This window comes from Peromyscus eremicus, chromosome 1, assembly GCF_949786415.1.
Source record: "Peromyscus eremicus chromosome 1, PerEre_H2_v1, whole genome shotgun sequence".
In the NCBI taxonomy this organism is placed as follows: Eukaryota; Metazoa; Chordata; class Mammalia; order Rodentia; family Cricetidae; genus Peromyscus; species Peromyscus eremicus.
Genome location: NC_081416.1, coordinates 23,608,380 through 23,630,951, shown reverse-complemented (window position 1 = coordinate 23,630,951; position 22,572 = coordinate 23,608,380). Strand labels below are relative to the sequence as shown.

Below are 22,572 nucleotides of genomic sequence, written 5' to 3'. Positions count from 1 at the left end.
GTGTTTGGGATTCCTAGTATTATAGTCTTATTTGTTTCATTTAGACCCAGCAATCTCATCTCTTCCTGACTCTAAAAATATAGTAATAATATAATAAATTAAAATGTGCCAGGTGTGGTAGCATCTGCCTATAATCTCAACATCTGGAAGGCTGAGGCAGGAGGATCACAAACTCAAGGTCAGCCTGGTCTATTTAGGGACCATAGTGAGACTGTGTGTTTAAAAAGCAAAGCAAAAGAAAAGCAAAAAAAATAATAATAACTTCAGTCTCCATCTTGAATGAAAATGCAATGTCAGCTGCCCACCCCACTGCTTGATACTCACACGCAAAGTCAATCTCGGCAGACAGATGATCTAGAACATGAAAAAAAGGTGTGAGGGAATCAAACATAAGAGCCTTCTTTTCACTGCTTCTGTGGTTGGAGGCTGTATTGCCCAGACTGGCTGTGGTAGTTTGAAAGAGAATGGCCTCCATAGGCTCATATATTTGAATATTTGGTCCCTAGTTGGTGAACTGTCTTGGAAAGGATTGGGAGGTGTGGCCTTGTTGTGGGACAGTGATTTAGATGATTGCCTTTGGATTCCATTTCCCTTGGCAAGTTGTAGCTGGAGTTATTTCCAGTCCCGCCTGGGCCCACAGCCACTCAGATCCAAATAAACACACAGATGCTTATATTATTTAAACTGTTTGGCCTAATGGCTCAGGCTCCTTGCTAGCTAGATTCTACATCTTAAATTAACCCATTTCTATAAATCTATACCTTGTCACATGGTATCTTTACATGTTATTTCTCATGGTGGCGGCTGGCAGCGTTTCCTGGCTCAGCTCTCTTGTTCCCAGAACTCTCCTCTCTCTTTGTCCCGCCTATACTTCCTGCCTGGCTACTGGCCAATCAGCACTTTATTTATTAACCAATCAGAGCAACACATTCACAGCATACAGATATCCACAGCAGCAAGTGATCCTTTTAAGTATTAAACTGACTTCATAGCTCTGCTAAACATTGGTGCTTTTCTTTAAAAATAGCCACTGGCACAACTATGCCCATTTATGTTCTTTTATCAAGGTATTTCCAAGAACAAGCACATTTTTTTTTAAAGTTCTCTTTGTACATTCTCATAAACAAGTACAATGTTTTAGCCTTTCTGACTGCCATAGTGTTTCATGTTATTTGTTCTAAAATGATAACATCTAAAGTTTCAGTAATAATAATAATCTAAAAATTTCTAAAGCAGCAAATGTTTACCTTACTCCTACCTGAAGTGATAACAGTTGAAGGAATTTCTCCTTTTCCTAAAGCTGAGGAACATTTGATATAATAAAAAGAGTTTTTGTTGTTTCTCCTAAGGAATGTGGTATTCCTGGGGCTGGAAAGATGGCTCAGAAGTTAAGAGCACTGACTGCTCTTCCAGAGGACCCACATCCAATTCCTAGCACCCACATGGCATCCGACACCCTCACACAGACACACATGCGGGCAAAACACCAATGCACACAAAATAAAAATAAATCATTTAAGAAAAGAATGTGGTGTTCCAGGACAGAAATAACAGTGTTCTACCTCCTACAGGCACCATGTTTTAACACTGTATTACAGAAAGTGACTTCTTCAAACTAGCTACGAGGGCTGTGGGCTTCTGGAGTTAACGACTCTGAACCTGGGTAGGCTGTAAATATTTGTACTTCTTTGTGTTCAATACCCTAATAAGCTTATGTGGATGATGTTACAGGTGAAGATCCTTGGTGAGAAGCTCTGAAGAAGGAACGTGGTGGAAAGAAATATATTTTACTTCCATCACATTTAAACTGGAAACTGATGATTTCTGAATTCCTGCCTCTTCACACCTGATGTCAGGGACATGCAGAGGACAAGCAAAACGGCACAGGGCTGCCAACCAACTTCCTGAGGAACGGAGCAGGGACACCCAGGGTGGTGCAGTTGTTACAGCTGGAGAAGCCATGCCCTAAGCTTGAGGCAACAAGCCTCATCTGTGAAGGGCCAGGTGGTAAACATTTTAAGGTCAGGGCCATACGGCTTCCGCTGGCACAGACTCAACTCTGCCACCGGAGTGCAGCTGCAGCTGCCAACAACAGGTACAAAAGTGAACATGACTGAACAATAAAATTTTATTTATGGACACATAAATTGGAATTTCCTATCATTTTCACATATCACACATCTTTCAAGTGTTTCAACCATTTAAAATTGTAAAATCTATTCTTGGTTTAAGGAAACACATGAATCTGGCCCAAGGACCAGCTTGCTGACCCAACTTGGAGAACTGGGAACCAGAGGCACAGAGGTTGGAAAACCTTGAAAATTGGCCATAGGTTTAATCAGAAGTGGCAGTCTAGGGGCACTGGAAATGTAAATATGTCCTGTAAGGTTTGTTAACAATTATTCAAATTAGTTCCTATATTGTGCACCAAAGTGCACTTTTTGCAAATAGAAATGTTCTTTTTTTCAAAAGCTATTATTCATATGCCCACAGATTGTTCCAATTTCAGTTCTCACAAAATGAATTTAGAATGATGTACAATTTAGTATCTACTGAGTTGCGATGTCTTAATAAGAAAGCTTAATCATTTTTTAAAAGCAAAAGCAGACTGAGTTGCTGTTTAAGGTAGATTTATTTATTTTGCAATGTTTGTACTGACACTGTACTTGTGTATTTATTAGACATAGCTTTCTTGATATTGCTATGGGTTACAAGCATTAGTGGTTCGAGCTATTTCAAGACATCCTAAAATAAAACATTTGAACAAGAGAAGTAGGCTAGACATTCAGTGCAATAGTGTCTGATTTACTGAAGAGCCGTGGATCCAAGGCACACTCGCCATTTGATGTACATTATTTTTTAAAATGTCCTTCACAAACTGTCAACCAAGTGCAATGGATTCTTCTCATTCTTGAAATGAAGCAAATTGTGACTTGTCAGACTGAAATATGTGTTCCTTCATAGTCAAGCCTACATCTTATCTTTCCACTGGCATTGTTCCATTTGAAGATATTTTTCCTCAAATTATAAAACACATTAAAAATCCTGACTTTTGCTTTGAGATTTTCCTTTACCAATTATAGAACGAATAAAACAATCCCTTCTTTGCACATTCTAAAAAGAGACTTGTCAAAAATACACCACGCAGCTTTCATGTCAGTGGAAGACTCTTGCTGCGCCAGCATTCTCTTGCCCATACAACTCAGACTCTATTCTCATTTGGGCAGTTGCACAGCACTGAGGGTTCCCTTTTAAATAAAATAATAGGTCTATAACAAGTGCACAGTGCTGCCTCATTTAAAAAAATATTCTGGAAACATTTTATCAAGTTTCTATAAAATAAAGAGGCCAAATGATTTGGGTCACCTTGGGTTGCAAATTAAATTTCTGGTCCTACCAGCCTGAGCCAAACAAAAGCTACAGGTAATAAGATGCAGAGTAAGCCTGGTGGCCTAGGTTTGTCCCACTCACTCTCATGGTCCTTAGCTAGATGGGGATTGGATACAAAACGAATCTGAAACGGACCCCATACTCAAATACTGATGTGAACAAACCCAGCCTGTTGCATCCCAATTTAGATTAAAGGACTCATTCTGTTAAAATTGAGTCTTTGAGATTTTAGGCAGGACATTTGGCTAAAAAATGTACATAGGGCTAGTGAAATGGCCCAGAGGATAAAGGCCACACAAACCTAATGGCCTCAGTTTGATCTCAGACCAATGGAAAAAAGAAGAAAACTGATTCCACAAAATTATCCTCTGCCTCCATGTGTGCCCCCACACCCCACACCCCAACCCCTGCATCATATATACATACATATATGCACATAATAAAATAAAAAATTTAAAAGTAACTATCCTCTGCCTCCATGTGTGCCCCCACATCATACATACATATATGCACATAATAATAAATAAAATTTTAAAAAATATAAACAGTTGATTATAGAAATGTGTCAGTTAATGATGGGGACACATTCTGAGAAATGCATTATTTGGGAATCTCATTGTATGAATGTCAGAATATACTTACACAAGCTAAGATGGCTACAGTGTCACTAAGCAAGAGGGTTTCTTTGTAGCTTTATTATAACACTATGGGACCATGGTTATGTCCTATGACATCCCACACAGCAGTCCATCATTGATCAGAGTATCACTGTAAGGTACAAGACTGCATTACAACTGACTAGGCATAGTCTGGTGTTTCCTAGAAACACTAAGTTTTGACTAAAAGCTTATCTGAATTACACAGCCAACCAGTCTACCAAATGCAAGAAGTAATCCTATTCATAATGAATTAGAATGACTATTGGAATTATTCCTAACACCATTTTGTATTTTTTTAGGATATAAGAAATCTGGTTAGCAAATTCTTAATCAGTAAAATTGGTATGGAAAAGAACTTAAACATGCAAGCTGCTTTTATTGCAATTTTTTTTTTTTCTTAAATGTGTGAATGTGAGGTCCCTGCAAAGGCTTACGGCCTACAGAGAAATGATCTGTAAGAGGCAGGAAGGAAATCAGGTTCAGCACAACTTAGTTTGCTGGGCTAGTTCAAACTTCTAGACTCTGACACCAGGGAGTTTATTTTAGCCATATTTAAGCACAGCACAACTTTGGAAAAGAAAGTTTCCTGATGACAATTCACTCGATCCTGTGTATACAACATTTAAGACACATTTACATTGAAACTCTTTACAAAGTACCTGCGGCTTCTTCCATAAAGATAGGTTCTATTGTCTTAAAAACAATGGTCAAGATAAGGGTCTAGGGGTAATGACTGAGGTAAACATAACAGCCCATGGGAGTCAAGATTGTAGTGGCCCTAAGATAACACTGAAGTTACTTAGGCTGTTGTAAAGCACAAGTGACATGAGTTTTATTGACTGGGAAGCAATGCTCAAGGTCTACAGAGGGAAAGTCTGGGATAAACAAACATAATAGTCTGGGTGATTCAGGTGAAGCCAGGGCTTACAGATAGCAAAAGATTAACAGGCTGTAAACTACATCCATTCCCAGCATTCTGGGTAGAAAACAGGTAAATATCTCCTTTCTTTGAAGAGACAAGCCTGCCTGTTTAACTTTCCTGATTTCCCTAGTACTTACCAATGTGAACAAGGACCTCATACCCTCTACATGTGAATCATGTCAAAGTTGGCAGCCCAACTTACAAAGAAAACAATCTGGCAATAAAGAATTAGAGTGAGAATCAAGCGTGATACTTGGTAGGAAGGTGACAGATCCTCTTCCTCTCAGTCACCTGTCTGATGACAACTGATTATTGGACAAGATAAGAATACTAGAGAGTGTCTGGGAATTGAGCAGTAAGGATACTATCTGAGCAGAAATGCCCTCATAAGGTAAGACCTCTTCGCATGTTAACCACAGCACAAGCACACGTTTACAGTTTCCTGCTGACCAATATGGAGTCTGGACTCAATAAAAGTGGAGTTACAAGTGCCTTGTTTTAACCAGACTTGTTTCCAATAAAGGCTTCCCATCTCGATGGCTCTGGAGGTACTGATGGCTCATGAAGGCCCAGTATAAAATATGCCAGGTCTTTCTAAAACCCATCTTTCCCTTCCTGTTCCCTTCCAATATCTCTGCAATATGTCTACAGACACTAAAGGCTTGGTTCTAAAAAGGAACAAGGGCTGGCTTTGTTGCAGTAAAATGGAATTAACTCTAAAACATAAAGCTCCATAGACTGCTACACTCTCCTGTCAATAAAGAGTAAGGTTTTGGAGCTATTTTCTTTGGTCGTATATTTGGCAGAGTAAGAGGCAGCCCCCAGAAAAGGGACAAGGTACACTTTTAACCCCTTTACTGTTGCCTCTCTCACAAACACCAAGGCCAGAAAAGGTGAATGGATAGGTCTACCAGTCATCAGACAGCAAACTCATAAACAGTCTCGACCTTTCTCATTCCCCCCAGGACCCATGGTTAAGCTACATGTTCTCTGCAATCTTTTCCTAAAAGTAACTAAAGCTAAAGATGTCTGACACAAGAGTAGGTTAAATAGTGGCTTTTAAACACATTCTAAATCTGCATTATGAAGATACCCTGGCATCTCTTTGAGCACATACTGTGCTTATTTCAGATGACAGCCTTTGAACTTAGAAATAATTCTGACAGTGAACTGGGTAATGATGCATTTTTAAGTAGCGTGAACTACCTGACTTGGCATCAAAGATCATGGAGCACTAAGGCTGTTTTACTCCTATTATCCCACTTCAATTCTAAGTGCCTAGTGTACTGCCGGGCACATAGTAAGTGACAAGATCTGTCTTCAAAAAAATTAAGGCTGTAGTTTAATATAGCCCTCAAGGTATATGTATATGTGCCTGTGATTACTAATGCCTGTAATATTTATCTCCAAAAAAGAAACATTAATGTAAGGCTATATAAAAAAGTTAATGTACACATATAGTTCATCTTCAAATTCATATATGTTATTCAAATGCTAATTGTATAGATTTATGGTCCAACTGCGACAAGAAACTAAAAACTGTAAAATAGTCATAAAATACCCAATCAATCAATTCCTGTTTTAAAACTGACTTCGGGGTTGGGGATTTAGCTCAGTGGTAGAGCGCTTGCCTACACAATGCCCTGGGTTTGGTCCTCAGCTCCAGAAAAAAAAAAAAACAAAAAACTGATTTTTCTCTTACATATGTTATTGCTGCCAAAGTAAAATATATGACATACAGACAGATTTTTTTGGTTGTGTATATAAATATTTCTAACATTCTTAGAATTTTTTATTCAAACAGTAGGGTTTAAGAAAGTACTTGTATGCTGAAGCATACCTTTTCTCACCATTAATGTTCAAGGCTGGCCTGGTCTACACAGGGAGTTCCAGGACAGCTAGGACTACATAGGGAGACTCTGTCTCAAAACAAAAAAACAATAAAGCCTCAAAAATGTAGCTCCAGAAATATTTTTAGGCCGGGCATGGTAGTACACACCTTTAATCCCAGGCAGAGGCAGGCAGATCTTTCAAAGTTCCAGGACAGCCCAAGCTATAAAGTGAGATTCTGTCTCAAGGAATTAAAAAAAAAAGAGAGACTTACTTCTGGAACTCAATACAAGAATGCACTCATGTGCTGTGGGATGTTCTGTATGGCAAATGTGTTGATGATTAGTCAATAAATAAAACACTGATTGGTCATTGGCTAGGCAGGAAGTGTAGGCGGGACAAGGAGGAGAATAAAGCTGGGAAGTGGAAGGCTGAGTCAGAGAGACACTGCCAGCCGCCACGATGACAAACAGCATGTGAAGATGCCGGTAAGCCACGAGCCATGTGGCAAGGTATAGATTTATAGAAATGGATTAATTTAAGCTGTAAGAACAGTTAGCAAGAAGCCTGCCATGGCCATACAGTTTGTAAGCAATATAAGTCTCTGTGTTTACTTGGTTGGGTCTGAGTGGCTGTGGGACTAGCAGGTGAGAGAGATTTGTCCTGACTGTGGGCCAGGCAGGAAAACTCTAGCTACACTTATGTTCCAATCCAGCTGGTAATTATTCCCTCCCTCATTCCCCTCTCCTCTAAAACCTGTTGACCTTGTCTTCCCAGACACCCACATGCCCAGCTTAATTCTCAAAAGGAGTAATGGCTGGCTTTAAACTGGTAACTGGTCACTGTTCCAGAGTCTGCTGGGTGGTAAGGGAATTTTCTGTTTTCACATTTTCATGAGGAAAGAGCTCTAAGTGCCAGGAGAACTGGCTTCTCTGGTGCTGAATTAACAGTCTAATTAGCTGAACTGCTTTTCACTAACAATGAAAAAAAACAAACTTTCACAAGACTATGAAGTAGAAGGAAGCTACTTTATTCAACTATTAATAGCAGAAAATATTTATGTACACATTTCATAAGTCATCTCTACAATATGGCAATAGCTATTGTATAAAATAATGCTTTTTAACTCTATTTATAAACATATACAGTTTTTGGGTTTTTTTTAGTTTTTCGAGACAGGTTTCTCTGTGTAGCTTTGCGCCTTTCCTGGAACTCATTGGTAGCCCAGGCTGGCCTCTGCCTCCCGAGTGCTGGAATTAAAGGCGTGCGCCACCACCGCCCGGCACAGTTTTTATCTGTAAGAATTTAAAAGGAAAACACTTTCCTGGCTTGTCAGGAACCAATATCCCTAGAGCACAGTGGAAATCTCGGCTCTGCTTTCATCCTCCTGAGCAATTTCCCCATCACTCTCACGTAAAATAATAAACACAACTTCCAGGATTCTAGAATCTCATTCAAATTTCCCCTATCACTCTCACGTAAAATAATAAACACAACTTCCAGGATTCTAGAATCTCATTCAAACTTCCTTTGAAACTAGCCATAAGAGCACTCATTCCTTTTTTTTTTTTTTTTTTTTTTTTTTTTTGGTTTCTTTGAGACGGGATTTCTTGGTGTAACAGCCCCTGGCCTGGCCATCCTGGAACTCACTCTGTAGATCAGACTGGCCTTGATCTCACAGAGAACTGTCTGCCTCTGTCTCCTGAGTGCTGGGATTAAAGGAGTGCGCCCATACATCCCCCACACCCCTGGCAATACTCATTCCTTCCAAAGGTCAGATTTAGTTATTCCTTATGTGTATCATTCAACAAGAGCCAATGAACAAGAATCTAATTTTAAGCTATTTTTAAAAAATCTTTACAAAATCTATTATCTGCTTTCATCTATGCTGCTGCAATAACAATATTTATATACTTATAAAGGGGATTTAATAACTCTCTTGCTTGGTTTTTGTCAACTTGACATACACTAAAGTCACCTGTGAAGAGGGAACCTCAACTGAATGAAGAATTGCCTCCATCAGACTTGCCTGTGGGCATGTCTGTAGGGCATTTATAGAATTAACGACTGATGTGGTAGGGCCCAGCCCACCACCAGTGGGCAGTGCCATTCCTGGGCAAGTTTGCCTGAGCTGTATGAGAAAGCAAGCTGAGTAAGCCATAAAAAGCAAAGCAATAAGCAGTGTCTTCTGTGGCCTCTGCTTCAGTCCTCATATAGTCATTCTTAGGAAGTGTTCCTGTACGTGAAGAAGGCCCTCATGTATCTGTATGTGTCTCTGCACATGCACATACGATTATATAAGACAGTCACTGACTCTTCACCTTTATTCTACTGTAAAGATGTTTTCAAACATTTTGTGAAATCCAGTGGTATCTCAGTAGCAACTTCACTGCAGTATCTTTTGATTAGTTGATTTAAATCTTCATTCAAAAATGAGTCCCCTTGTAAAAATTTATCCTGGAACAAAAGGTTAAAATTAATAGTTAAAACTACTCATCAGCCTGGTCTACAGAGCGAGATCCAGGAAAGGCGCAAAGCTACACAGAGAAACCCTGTCTCGAAAAAACCAAAAAAAAAAAAAAAAAAAAAAAAAAAAACTACTCATATTGTGCCAGGTGGTGGTAGCACATGCCATTAGCCTCAGCATTCAGAAGGCAGAGACAGGTGGATCTCTGTGCGTTCAAGGCTAGCCTGGTCTACAAAGTGAGTTCTAGATCAGCCAGAGCTATACACAGTGAGACCCAGTCTCAAAACAAACAAAAACAACAAAAAGAAATATAGTAATGAGAGATGTCCAGTCAGGTCTTGGACGTACCCTATACTGAATGAAAATCTCACCAATCATCTCTATAGAATTTCAGCCCCATGTATCCAACCCACTCTCAACTCCTAGAGCCAGGCCTTTGTGGTCAATACTTATACTCTCAATCCATGGGAGGCTAAGGTAAGACAATCATAAGTTCAAGGTCAGCCTGGACTACAAAGCAATACCATGTCTCAAAAAAAGAAGAAAAAAGAAAAGAAAATTGGTAAAGCTGAATTGCTAATAGACGCATTGATTTAATGTTTATTTCCTCTATTAAAAAAAAGTATCACATACCTTCTTTTTGGAGTTTGAAGATTCAACAGGAGGGTTGAATGTCATTGCTGCCATACTATAAGTCTCAAAAAGTTCAACTGCAGATCTATAATTTTAAAAAAAATATAAGATATGCAGAGAAACCACCATTTGTATAACTTTAAGAGCTACATTGTATCTGAAGAATAACATCAAGCATTCAACCAACTCATTCATTTAAGATACAAACTAGCCAGGCTTGGTGGTATATGCCTTTAATTCTAGCAATTTAGAGGCAGAGGCAGGTAGATCTCTGTGAATTCAAGGCCGGCCTGGTCTACAAAGCAGTTCTAGGACAGCCAGAGGTACTTAGAGAGACCCTGTCTCAAAAATAAATAGATAAATAAAACCTAACTTCCTCTGTAGTATCAACATTATCTTACTAAAGTTATCTCAGAAAAATCTAGTACACACTCAGAAATGCAGGCCTACAGCCCAGGAAGAGTGCTAAGCAGATGTCGACCAGCTCGCATGACTGAATCCCAACTCAACTAGTGATATTAATGACAAGCAACTAAACCTGTCACTGGAACTAGAGGAGCAAAGCATGGAGCTGTCACCCACTGACTTCAAACACCACTCAACCCTTCAGCTACTAGCCTGGATCAAAAACAAGGGCAGGATATTCATGACAGAAAATATGTCCATACCCAGACCATGTAAGCAAATCTTAGTCATCTGGGGTTACTATGAGCCACATTACTCAAGGGAGAGGGGTAAGGACTGTACTCACACCCCAAGTTTCATTCCCCAAGGAAAAAGAGCCTTTTCCGCTGGCCAAACCTCAGAGATAAACCCAGGCTTCATCTTCCTCCAGAAAAGGAAAACTGGCACAGAAGAGGCAAATGTTTACGGCTATTAGTGAAAATATGCCAGAATAATTACTAAAAACAACGACAAAGAACCTACTCTTTTCCCTTTTATAAAGAAACCAATGTTAGGAGTCAGCTGAGGATGTGACTCAGTGAACAACGCATACCTAGCAAATGTCAGGTCTTTGCTTATGTTCCTAGCAATGCAAAGAGAAAGAAAAAGGAACAAGGCTAGAGACAGACACGGGAAGCTGTGAGGAAGAAAAAGCAGCCTCTGTATTTAGTATGGCCAAAATCATCTCTCTTTACACAAAGGGTTTATAGAAAACAACAAAGCTGAGCCTCATTTGGAGGGCACAGCAGCTGTCTATATTGGCAATTTAAAAATACAAAACAGGGGCTGAAGAGATGGCTCAGTGGTTAAGAGCACTCGTTCTTGCAGAGGACACAGGTTCAATTCACAACCATTTGTAGCTCTAGTTTCAGGGAATCTGATGCACTCTCATGACCCCAAGGAATACCCAGCTCACACGTGGCGCACAGACATATGTGTAGGCAAAACACTCATAAGCATCAATGAAATAACTAAATCTAGTATTTCAAGGCAAGTAAGAAAAGTGAATTTTAAGTGAATTCTTCCAATTTTAAAAGGTAACAACTAGCCAGGCATAGGGTGCATACCTGTAATCCTCCCAAGTGTTGGGAGGTGAAGGGGAGAGGATCAAGAGTGTAAAGTCATCACACACAAATACATTCTTATATGATAAAGTTTGTGGCCATCCTGGGCTCCATGGGACCCTGTCCCAAACAATCCAACAAAAATATGAATTTCTTCCATTTTGTTTAGACTTTAAGGACAATATGAAATCAGTAGGTTATAATTCATATGATATCTAATTAAAGAAATCTATGGGCTTATAAAAAGAGAAAAACCTGGGGCTGGGCAGATGGCTCAGTTGCCAAAGTGCTCATCCTGCAAGCATGGGGACCTGGGTTCAATCCTAGTCACCACACTAAAAAGGAAAAAAAGCCAGGCAGTTATTTGGAATCCCCAAACTGGAAAGACTGAAAACAGAACGGCAGCAAGTCTAGGTCCTGTCTCAAAAAAAGTAGAAGGTGGATGGCTTCTCAGGAACAACACACAATTTGACCCCCAGCCTCCCTAGGAGCTCTTGTACACACATGTGGACCCACACAAACACACAAATATAAAAGGACAAAGCCCAGGTTGAGTTTTTTAAGTCTTAGAATAAGTTGGTTCTTTGGGTTTGATCCCAAGCACAACAAACAAATAAAAACAAACCCTAAACAGGCCAGGTGACACACATTTTAGTCACAGCAGAATCAAGTGGATCTTTGAGCTCGAGGCCAGCCAAGGTGACATAGTGAGAACCTGCTCAAAAAGCAGAAACTTAAGCAATGCACTGTCAAACGCTACCTTCGGCTCAGCTCAGGCTTGAGGGCCTCAGAACCTTCAGATGGTGCCCCAGCAAGTAGGTGAGTTGCAAATCTTTTCACTACAGGATGGTAATGTCTCTGAAGAGGAAAAGAAACATTCACAGGTCAGTACTTTCGAAAACACAAGCCACAGATTATTTTACAGCTTAAAAAAAAAAAAAAAAAAAAAAAAAAACCAAAAACATGTATACAAATCACATAGAGTATTGCCTTTGGACCAGAAAATTTGCTGTGAGATTATGTCTCCTACAAATGACAGGGAAGCTTCACCCACAGTACCTCAACAGTATGGCTGTCTAAACAAGATATGAACAAGGACAATATCCAAGAGACTCGCTAATGTGGAAGAAGGAACTCTGACAAGGGCCCTGCTCCTACGCAAAAAACTACAAGTAACTAAGGACTGCAGAGAGTGGAAAAATTAGTCTTTCCCAGGGTTGATCCCTTAATTGTTATCCAGTACCAGTGGTCGGCCCTGAAGTCATATATATGCAACAATAAACAGACTCGGCAAGTTGTATATATGTATGTGCATGTGTTTATGTATTTATATTATATATAATTTCTGTATGTATGTTTGTGTGTATGTTAAAGAAAAAGGCCATTAATTTGAGAGGGAGCTAGGGTAGGTGGACATGAGAGGGAATGGAGGGAAGAAAGGGAAAGGGGGAAAAAGATATTTTTAAATTTTTAAAAAGAAAAATTTTTAAAAATCTAAAAGAATATTACTAGCCAGGTGTGGTGGAACACACCTTTAATACCAGCACTTGGGAGGCAGAGGTCTCACAGAGATCTCTGAGTTCTAGAACAGCCAGGGCTACATAGAGAGTCCCTGTCTCAAAACATAAAACCGAGTATTACCTCAGTTCTCAGGATTAAAATACATATCTGGGGGCTGGATATGTATTTTAACACGGTACACAGACATACATGCAGGCAAAACATTCATACATAAAATAATGTTAAAAAAATACACATTTGTGAAAGGACCAAGTTAACAGTATAAAAAGAACTACCAACAGGCAGTTTCTATTTCATAGTGAAAAAGAATTTACCATAGTTTCTATAAGGCTTACTCTACTGCTGGCCTCATTATAGGGTCCTGGCACTGTAGTTGAAGCTACTTTGCAATGGAGTCTACCAAAATCTCCTTGGATACAATCCAATGTAGTATAAATGTACAGTAGCCTGATAACAAATCCTTTTTTTTTTGAATAGTGTTGGGGAGTCTTCAATAAATCTCCCTAAGTTCATTACAAAACTACCACCACACTCTCCTGTTTTAAAAACCATACTCAAAGCTTAAGGAATACAGTATTAAAGTACGGTTCCTACAGAAGGCATCCCAGAACACATCCATGAGCACTCTAGCAGTAACACTTGAGGAAAAGGTGAAAACATTCTGCTCACTCAGAGAGAGAAGAGAGGAGGAAAGGGCAGTGGGGAGAGGGGGTGGAGGAGGAAGGGAAGGAAGGCCTTACCCGCAGTGTGTGCAGCTCCCACAGCGCCGTGTTCTGGGCATTGCAGTACTCTGGCTCCTCCAGCTCAGGCAGGAAAACTCCACTGCCCTGAGACTCATTATCAAGCAACAGATCTGTTCTGGGAAAAGTCTGCAAAAACATCACATTAAAAGGAAGAATTAAGTAAGTTAATTTAAAGAATGTAACTGGCCTATACTTCATTTAAATTTGCAGTTATAATAAGGGCTACAATCTTAACATCTTTAAGTCTAGTTTTAATAAGAAATAATTTACATCTTGAAAGATGTATCATGAAAGAATGTCTTAGTTTGGAGAGATTTACCCAATCTGCAAAGATGGCATATTCTTCCTACCTTCCAATCTTACTTTAAGAAATCTTTCTTATAGAAATATGTGGTGGTAGTGTGTTCCCCAAAATATTGTGCACCCTAATAAACTTATCTGGGGTCAGAGAACAGGACAGCCACAATATTAAACATAGAGGATAGGCAGTGGTAGCTCACACCTTTAATCCTAGCATTCCAGAGGCAGAAATCCCTCTGGATCTCTGTGAGTTCAAGGCCACATTGGAAATAGCCAGGCATGGTGACACACGCCTTTAATCCCAAGAAGTGAGCCTTTAATCCCAGGGAGTGATGGCAGAAAGCAGAAAGATGTGTAAGGCGTGAGGACCAGAAACTACAAGCATTTGGCTGGTTAAGCTTTTAGGCTTTGAGCAGCACAGTCCAGCTGAGATTCATTCTGGATAAGGACTGAGAAGCTTACAGTCTGAGGAAACAGGATCAGCTGAGGAACTGGCGAGGTGAGGTAGCTGTGGCTTGTTCTGCTTCTCTGATCTTTCAGCATTCACCCCAAAACCTGGCTTCAGGTTTGATTTTATTAATAAGACTCTTTAAAATTCCTGCTACAGAAGTATCTACAGCATCATTTATAAGAGCAATTTCTATATTTATTAGGAGAACAAAGAAGCATAAAAAAGCCAAGCTGTGAGTGTGAATCCACTTCTACCTATTTCTTAATTCACAACAGCTTACTGAGAACACTGCAAGTGGGCAGCAGGCTGGGCAGCAACGAGAGCATGCCTGCCACTCACCCCAGTTCTACAGGTCACCAGCACTGTCTGCTAAGGTGAGTCACTTCCCTCCTCTGCATCCTTAGCCCAGCTGCAAAGCAGGACCAGTAACAACTGCTACAACTATCTCAGTTACAAAAACTAAGTAATTATTATCTGTGAAGTGCTTGTAACAATGGCAAGTGAACTCTAAGAACTGTGTTTGCTAAACAGAGAACTAAAACAACCTTAATCATTAAAAACAAAGTAGGAGATTTATACTGACATGAATGTCTGTCATTATACAGTCTAAAAACAGCATATAACATAATTCACAACATCTCCTTTCTATGAAAACAAAATGTTTGTGTGTGGCACAGGTGCTTACACAGGACAGTAAGGACAGACACCAGGTGGTGGAAATGGCTGCCTCCAGGAACTATCACTAATTGCTTTGTTTTGCTTCTCTTAGCACCTGATTCTTTACAAATGTGAATTTTCTTTTCCCCCTTTTTAAAGAAATGTGATCTCACTAAGCTGGTGCCACACGCCTTTAATCCTAGCACTTGGGAGGCAAAAGCAGTCAGGTCTTTGTGAGTCTGAGGCCAGGCTGGTCTGCACAGCTAGTTCCAGGCCAGCCAGCATTACACAGTGAGACCCTGACTTAGAAGAGAGACTGGCTCTAAGTCTACGGCTCAGACTGGCCTAAAACTCTTGGGCTTGAGCTGTCCTCCTGCATCAGTCTCCGGTGTAACTGTAGGCATGAACTACTGCATCTGGCTATGAATTAATCTAGTTATAATGATAAATATTCAAGGGAAAGAGAAACACATCAAACAAGCACAGTGCCAGTACCCCAAAAACTCAGCTCTACTTCTTCACACCACTACTTACATGCATCAATATTCTGGTAGTTGCTAAAAGGCCAATGCTTGCATTTGGAAGAACCTGCAGAGCAAGCGTACAAAGGCGCTTGATGAAGGCAAGAGCTCGCTGATGAGAAACCTGCTTTCTGCGCTTGCTTAGCATGACATCAAGGCAGTGGAGTACAATCTCAATACCATCGTTGGTAGCACCTAAAACAGACACCACAGGCCATTCTCATTATGCAACTTTCTGAACTCCAGAAAACCCTCAAGATGAATCATCTACCTGCTGCAAACCATCATCCTAGTCAGTAGAGCAATACTTAAGAGATGCTCTGGAATACATTTACTGCATTTCCTGTCGAGCCCGTTAAGTTCTTTCATTAACTATGGGTACATGACAAGGGCAAGCCAGCATTTTATTATGTACCAGACCCTATTTCTCATTGGCTACAATTATGATCACAACATATTCTCTTATACATACGTACCAAACAAGCATCTTCTAAAAACATACCTGCGTGCAATTTAAACAGTGTTTTGTAGAGATGTGTATAGAATTTCATCGGGTCAATATTTAGAACATCACCTTTGAGATAACAACAAACACAAATTAGGTTACAGTCTTCAGGGACAAAGTAAATAAAACCTAAGACAGTAACTCACCTTGTCCAGAAAGAATATGAAAAGCAGTTTGAACACAATGAAGACTTTCTTGATAACTTAGGTCCTTAAAAAAAAATTAACAAATGAGAATGATTGTTGCCATTTATATGTTCCAAAAGTAATTCACTGATAGAGTTACTTACACCAGACTCAATGAGGGTATGAAGAACCACTAACAAATCATCAAAAAACTCCACATTTATAAGATGTGCAAACCTAGAATCAAATAAAACTTAGTTACTGAATAACCCAAAAGTAGAAATAAAGTGAGTAAAATAGCTTGACTATAAAACTGCATTTTAAATATTACTTATTTCAAATTGTTAGTCATAATGGAAATAAGTGATCACTGACAGCTTTCACTTAATTCAGACTGACTTTTTACACCATCTCACACTGCTGGACATTACACTTGGTAGGAACATATGAGACATCAGACAAAAAGTACTCTGTCCTGAGAAACAAGTTACTGAGAGCAAACAACTGCCCTGACTAAATGCATTAGTTTTCTATAAGTCATAACAAGGCAGCAGAAATCAGCTCTCAGGAAACAGGAAGCAATAAAAAGAAAGGAGTCTGCTGGATGGTGGTGGTGGTGTATATCTTTAATCCCAGCACTCTGGAGACAGAGGCAGGCAGACCTCTTTGAGTTCGAGGCCAACCTGGTCTACAGACTGAGTTGCAGGACAGCCAGAGCTGTTACACAGAGAAACCCTTTCTCGAAAAACCAAAAAAGAAAGGAAGGAAGGAAGGAAGAAAAGAGAAAAGACAGGATTCTGCCATTTGTAAGAACATGGACTTAGGAGGTTGAGGGAGCTACCAAACATGGCTAACATGGCTAAGCTTCAAGTTGCATCTGCAGTGCGTGTTATATTTGTATTGGATAGCAATGAGTACAAAATACCACCTCAGATTTAATAGCTATTACTTTTAGCTAACAATTCCTAAGATCATCAGTGTGAAAAGCACACTACTTTAGTTTAAAGATCTACTTTGGCAGGAACAGATACAGAGAACGAGAGAAATGATCTGCAAGCCAGGTTAATAACACAGACTTAGGATTCATGTGTGTCTGACCCACACCAACTGTGCTGGCAGATAAACAACCACACTGAACAGAAAGGAATCAAGAACTGGGGCTGGAAAGATGGCTCAGTGGTTCAGAGCATTTACTGCTCTCTCAGAGGAAGGTTCGATCAGCACCCACAGGGCAGCTCAAGACCACCTGTGACTCCAGGTCCAGGGGACCCAAGCCCTCCTTTGGCCTCTGCAGGCACCAGGAACGCACATGGCACACAGACATACATGCAGGTAAAACACCCATACACGTAAGATAGAACAGAATCAAGAACTGAGAGGTGAATCTTAGGGATGCCAGAAACATGTTAAGTAGAAAGAATAAAAGATAAAATTTAAAAGGTTTGAAATGAGAAAAGCAAAAGGCCCACAAGGAAAGGCTGGTGACTAAAAAAGGAATGAGAAGTGGAACATTAGGACACATCAGGGCACACTCTGAGAGTCACAGCTACATTGCCACTACGTATTTGCAGACATCTAAAGGGTTCAGCCTGAACAGCCCTTACTTGGCAAGACCTTCTAGAACCGCTGGCAGAAGAGGTGACCTCTGGGCCTTCTTCAATATTCTGAAGTAGGTCACAAACACAATATTCAGAGTTTCTGTGTGCTGGCAGGGAAAGCAGACAAGAACACCTAAGAAGTAGCTGGTAGCTCTCCTTGAATTAGCACAATCACAACTTTCTTTTCCCCCTCTCATCCCTCCCAGAATTCAGACTTTGGAACAAAACAGATAAAGACACACATCTGGTGATTTCACAGACGGGCATGCGTCACACTGTACTTATATGTCATGAAAATCATCTGCCTAAGACCCATGAAATACATCAAAATGATACAACTTTAAGTTGAAACAACTTATAACTAAAAATCATTTAACAAAGCATTCTGGGAGTATGACAGTGGAGCTGCCCACCAACTTCAGCTTTCTCTCCGTGCTCTCCGAAGCTTCAGCCTCCCGAAGTTCCCGCTCCAGTTTCTCCTCTGCTTTCTTCCACTGAAAGGAGAAATAAGGGGGGAAAAATAAGTAAATATGTACCAGTGAAGGCAAAAATGAGGCAGAGTGTCCACAATAGCACACAGTGAGACCACATATGGTCTATGAATATAAACATGAGCAAAGTAGAAAAGAATGGATAATATACACAGTGAGAGCTGGGCTGTGGTGGCACACACCTTTAATCTCAGCACTTGGGAGGCAGAGGCAGGTGGATCTCTGTGAGTTTGAGGCCAGCCTGGTCTACAGAGCAAGATCCAGGAAAGGCACCAAAACTACACAGAGAAACCCTGTCTCCAAAAATAAACAAACAAACAAACAAAAAGATACACAGTGAGCTAAATTAGTATCACTGGCTGCCCCTAGGAAAAAGGTGGAAGAAAAACATTAGAGAAAGAGGGACACAGAGGATCCCTCTCTAACAATGGCAACAACCAATGTTTATAAAGATCGCCCAGCATCACGAACTTTGACATGTGCTACATATGTCATCTCATTTCAGCTGTAAATTGACCCTTAAAGGTAGGTACTATTTGCCCTTCTTCTAAATTAACCTTCGAAAGTGTCAGTAAATGAAAAGTGGTGACTGGATTTCAACCCAGATTTAAGAGACTAGCACTCTGAGCAATAAAATAATTAAATCAATAAAAACTCAAATGAGTGCTTCCTTTCTGTCAAGAAAAATGAAGTCTGTATTTCATGATTCTAAATTGCTTTTCATAGACACACACAAATAAAGAAATGTGGAAAACCTTTTTTTTAAGTTGTGAGGAGTGGCTGCTGTTGAGTAGGGAAAGACACTTGCTGCCAAGCCTGTCAACTTAGAGCAATCCCTAGAACACATGAGGTAGGAAAGAGCTTCCACAGACTTGTCTTCAGACCTCCAAACACACACCACACCATTCACATGTGCATACATGACAATAATTAAAAGCGTAAAAATAGCTCTAACCAAAGGTTAAGTCTACATAGTTTAAAAAAAAAAATCTGTTGCTCTCCACCAACAATTGTCAGTCCAAATTGATTATCAGAAAAAGTGATTTTGTAGAGGGCAGGACGAGGAATGAAATGCTCTAAATACTTTAGATTCCAAACTTGTTTTATTTCTTTTTTGAAAGGAAATCTTGTTAGGTTCCAGATGCTGGTCTCAAATCTGGACGCAAGCAATCCTCCTGCCTCAACCTTCCAAATAACTAGGAATATGAATATATATATATATATATATATATATATATATATATATATGGCATCTCATATAACTACTATATTTCAATATTTTTATGACTTAAGTATGATTTAAAACTGGGTGTGATGGAACAAGCCTACAACCCCAGCATTTTGGAGGTAAGAGAGGAAAACCCCAAGGCCAACATAGGCTACATAGTAGGACCTTGCCTCTAAAGAAAGTTCTTTCTTGACAGCATCATCAACAAATGGTACAGGAAAAACCAGATGTCCACAAAGAGAAGGAAACTAGACCCCTATCTTTCACCCTGCATAAAAATGAACTCAAATGGATCAAAGATCTACTGTAAAACTTGAAACTCCACAACTTCAAAAGAGAAGGTAGAGAGGATGCATAGGCATAAGTGAGGATTTTCTAAATAGAACTTTGGTTGCTTGGGAAATAAGGCCAATAAGACCTCATGAAACTAAAACATTCTGTACAGAAAAAAAAAAAAAAAAAAACAGTCAAGGAGAGATCTTCTTTGCCAGCTACATATCTGACAGAGGATCTAGAATATATAAAGAACTCAAAAATCAAGGCATCAATAATACAACTACCTCAACCAAAAGTGGATAACAGATCTGAACATAGGGCCAGGGAGAAGGCTCAGCAAATGAAGGCATCTGCTATCAAGCCCAGTGACCTGAGTTTGATCCCTAGGACACACATGATGAAGGGAACCAACTCTCACAGCTGTCAAAATTTTTAGAAAGATCTGAAAGAGGCACTAGAGAGATGATGTGGTTTAAATGAGAATGTCCCCCATAGGCTCATATGTTTGAATGCTTGGTCCCTGGTTAATAAAACTAGGAAGGATTAGGAGGTGTGGCCTTGTTGGAGGTATGTCATGAGGGGTGGGCTTTGAGGTTTCAAAAGCCCACACAAGACTCAGTTTCTCTCTCTGTCTGCAATTTTCCAATCAGATGTTAAATGATCTCAAATACGAATCATGTTATCTCTCAAATACTGATCAAGTACCATGCCTGCCTGCCTGCCACTGTGCTCCCTGCTATGATGTTCATGTATTAACCCTCTGAAACATAAGCCAGCTCCCAATTAAACATTTTATTCTATAAGTTGCCTTGGCCATGGTGTTTCATCACAGCAAAGGAACAGTAACTAAGACAACTAAGCAGTTAAGAGCACCTGCTGCTTTTGCAGAGGACCCAGGTTTAGTTCCCAGCAGTTCACACCAGTTTGTAATTCCAGTTCCAAGGGATTCAATGCCCTCTTCTGGACTCCCTGGACACCAGGAACCCATATGGTACACATACATACAGGTAGGCTAAACCATCATTTACATAAAATAAAATTGTAATTAAAAAGATCTGAAAGACGGGTGGTGGTGGCACAGGCCTTTAATCCCAGCACTCGGGAGGCAGAGGCAGGCGGACCTCTGTGATTTTGAGGACAGCCTGGGCTACAGAGTGAGTTCCAGAAAAGGCTCCAAAGCTACACAGAGAAACCCTGTCTAAAAAAAAACAAAGGAAAAAAATAAAATAAAAAAGATGTAAAAGAGAATTTTCAAAAGAAGAATGTAAATGGCAAATAAACAAAATGTTTTCAACATCATTAACCATGATAGAAATACAAATTAAAAGCACTTGGAGTTTCTACCTCACCCAGTCAGTATGGTTATCATCAAGAAATCACTAACAGTAGGGCAGTGGTGGTGCATGCCTTTAAATCCAGTACTCAGGAGGAAGAGGGAGGCAGAACTCTGAGTTCCAGGCCAGCCTGGTCTACAGAGCAAGTTCCAGGACAGCCAAGGCTACCCAAAGAAACCCTGTCTCAGGACACTTCACTCAGCCTGGGAGGAGGGGACTGGACCTGCCTGGACTGAATCTACCAGGTTGAGCTGAATCCCCAGGAGAGTCTTTGCCCTGGAGGAGATGGGAATGGAGGGTGGGAGGGGGAATCTGTGGCTGATATGTAAAATTAAATTAAATTATAAAATTTAAAAAAAAGAGAAAGAAAAAAAGAAAGAAAGAAATCATTAACAAATGCATAGAGGAACTCTTGTTCACTCTTGGTGGGAGTATAAACCAGTACAGACGCTATGAAAATTAGTGTGGAGATTACTCAAAAAGCCAGAGGCAGAACTGCATGTGATGCAGGTATTCTACTCCTAGACAGATATCCTACTACAGAGATACTTGCTCATCCAAGTTCACTGCTGCTCTATTCAAAATAGCTAGGAAACAGGAACAGCCTACATGTCCATCAACTAATGAATGGATAATGGAAATGTGAACATACACACAATGGAATTTTATTCAGGTCTAAAGAAAATGAAATTACAAACTTTGCAGGCAACTGGATGAAAGCACAGAAAATTATACTGAGTAAGGGAACTGGACTAGGTACCAAAAAATGTCACACACTCTCCCTCAGGTATAGATTCTAGCTTCCAAACTCTGTGCATTTAAGAGTACCTGAAAGGCCAGGGGTGGTGACCTTTAATCCCAGTGCTCAGGAGGAAGAGGCAGGAGGATCTGAGTTCGAGGTCAGCCTGGTCTGCACAGTAAGTTCCAGAACAGCCAGGACTAGGAAATTACTAAAAGGTATTGGGAGAGAGATGCCTTAAAGGAGGAGGTAGCAAAATGTAAATAATACCAAAAGCAGAGAGGGGGAATACTGGGGCTAGAAAGACTTAAGCAGGGTAAACATGATGGGGACAGGGAATTAACCAAATCAGAGGCATATAAAAACCTATTGTCTTAGGGTTTCAATTGCTGTGCCAAAACACCATGACCAAAAAGCAAGTTGGGGAGGAAAGGGTTAATTTGGCTTATACTACCAGATCATAGTCTACCACTGGAGGAAGTCAGACAGGAACTCAAGCAGGGCTAGAACCTGGAGGCAGGAGCTGATGCAGAGGCCATGGAGGAGTGCTGCTTACTGGCTTGCTAGTGGAATGTGGTAGTCTGAATGTAACTGGCCCCCATAATCACACAAGGAGTGGCATTATTAGGAGGTGTGGCTTTGTTGGGAGTGGGTATGAGTTTATTAGAGGAAGT

The 22,572-nt window shown here is 40.2% G+C and overlaps 2 protein-coding genes across 3 annotated transcripts in view; one reads left to right on the top strand and one right to left on the bottom strand.

Annotated features, from left to right (window-relative positions):
• Window positions 1-3,061, top strand: part of Plce1 (phospholipase C epsilon 1) — a 263,328-nt gene extending 260,267 nt beyond the window's left edge. The window contains exon 32 of the mRNA XM_059258527.1: window positions 1,732-3,061. The gene's annotated coding sequence lies outside the window, so the exon portion shown is untranslated. The remainder of the gene's footprint in view (window positions 1-1,731) is intronic.
• Window positions 3,062-8,091: 5,030 nt separating this feature from the next.
• Window positions 8,092-22,572, bottom strand: part of Noc3l (NOC3 like DNA replication regulator) — a 33,736-nt gene continuing 19,255 nt past the window's right edge. For both annotated transcript variants that reach the window (XM_059258504.1, XM_059258515.1), the window contains exons 12-21: window positions 18,244-18,324; window positions 17,837-17,937; window positions 16,397-16,469; window positions 16,254-16,317; window positions 16,105-16,176; window positions 15,616-15,797; window positions 13,671-13,799; window positions 12,170-12,267; window positions 9,902-9,986; window positions 8,092-9,258 (exon numbers count right to left, since the gene is read on the bottom strand). In XM_059258504.1, the coding sequence (XP_059114487.1) occupies window positions 9,130-9,258; window positions 9,902-9,986; window positions 12,170-12,267; window positions 13,671-13,799; window positions 15,616-15,797; window positions 16,105-16,176; window positions 16,254-16,317; window positions 16,397-16,469; window positions 17,837-17,937; window positions 18,244-18,324 (1,014 nt within the window). In that variant the 3' untranslated portion in view covers window positions 8,092-9,129. The remainder of the gene's footprint in view (window positions 9,259-9,901; window positions 9,987-12,169; window positions 12,268-13,670; window positions 13,800-15,615; window positions 15,798-16,104; window positions 16,177-16,253; window positions 16,318-16,396; window positions 16,470-17,836; window positions 17,938-18,243; window positions 18,325-22,572) is intronic.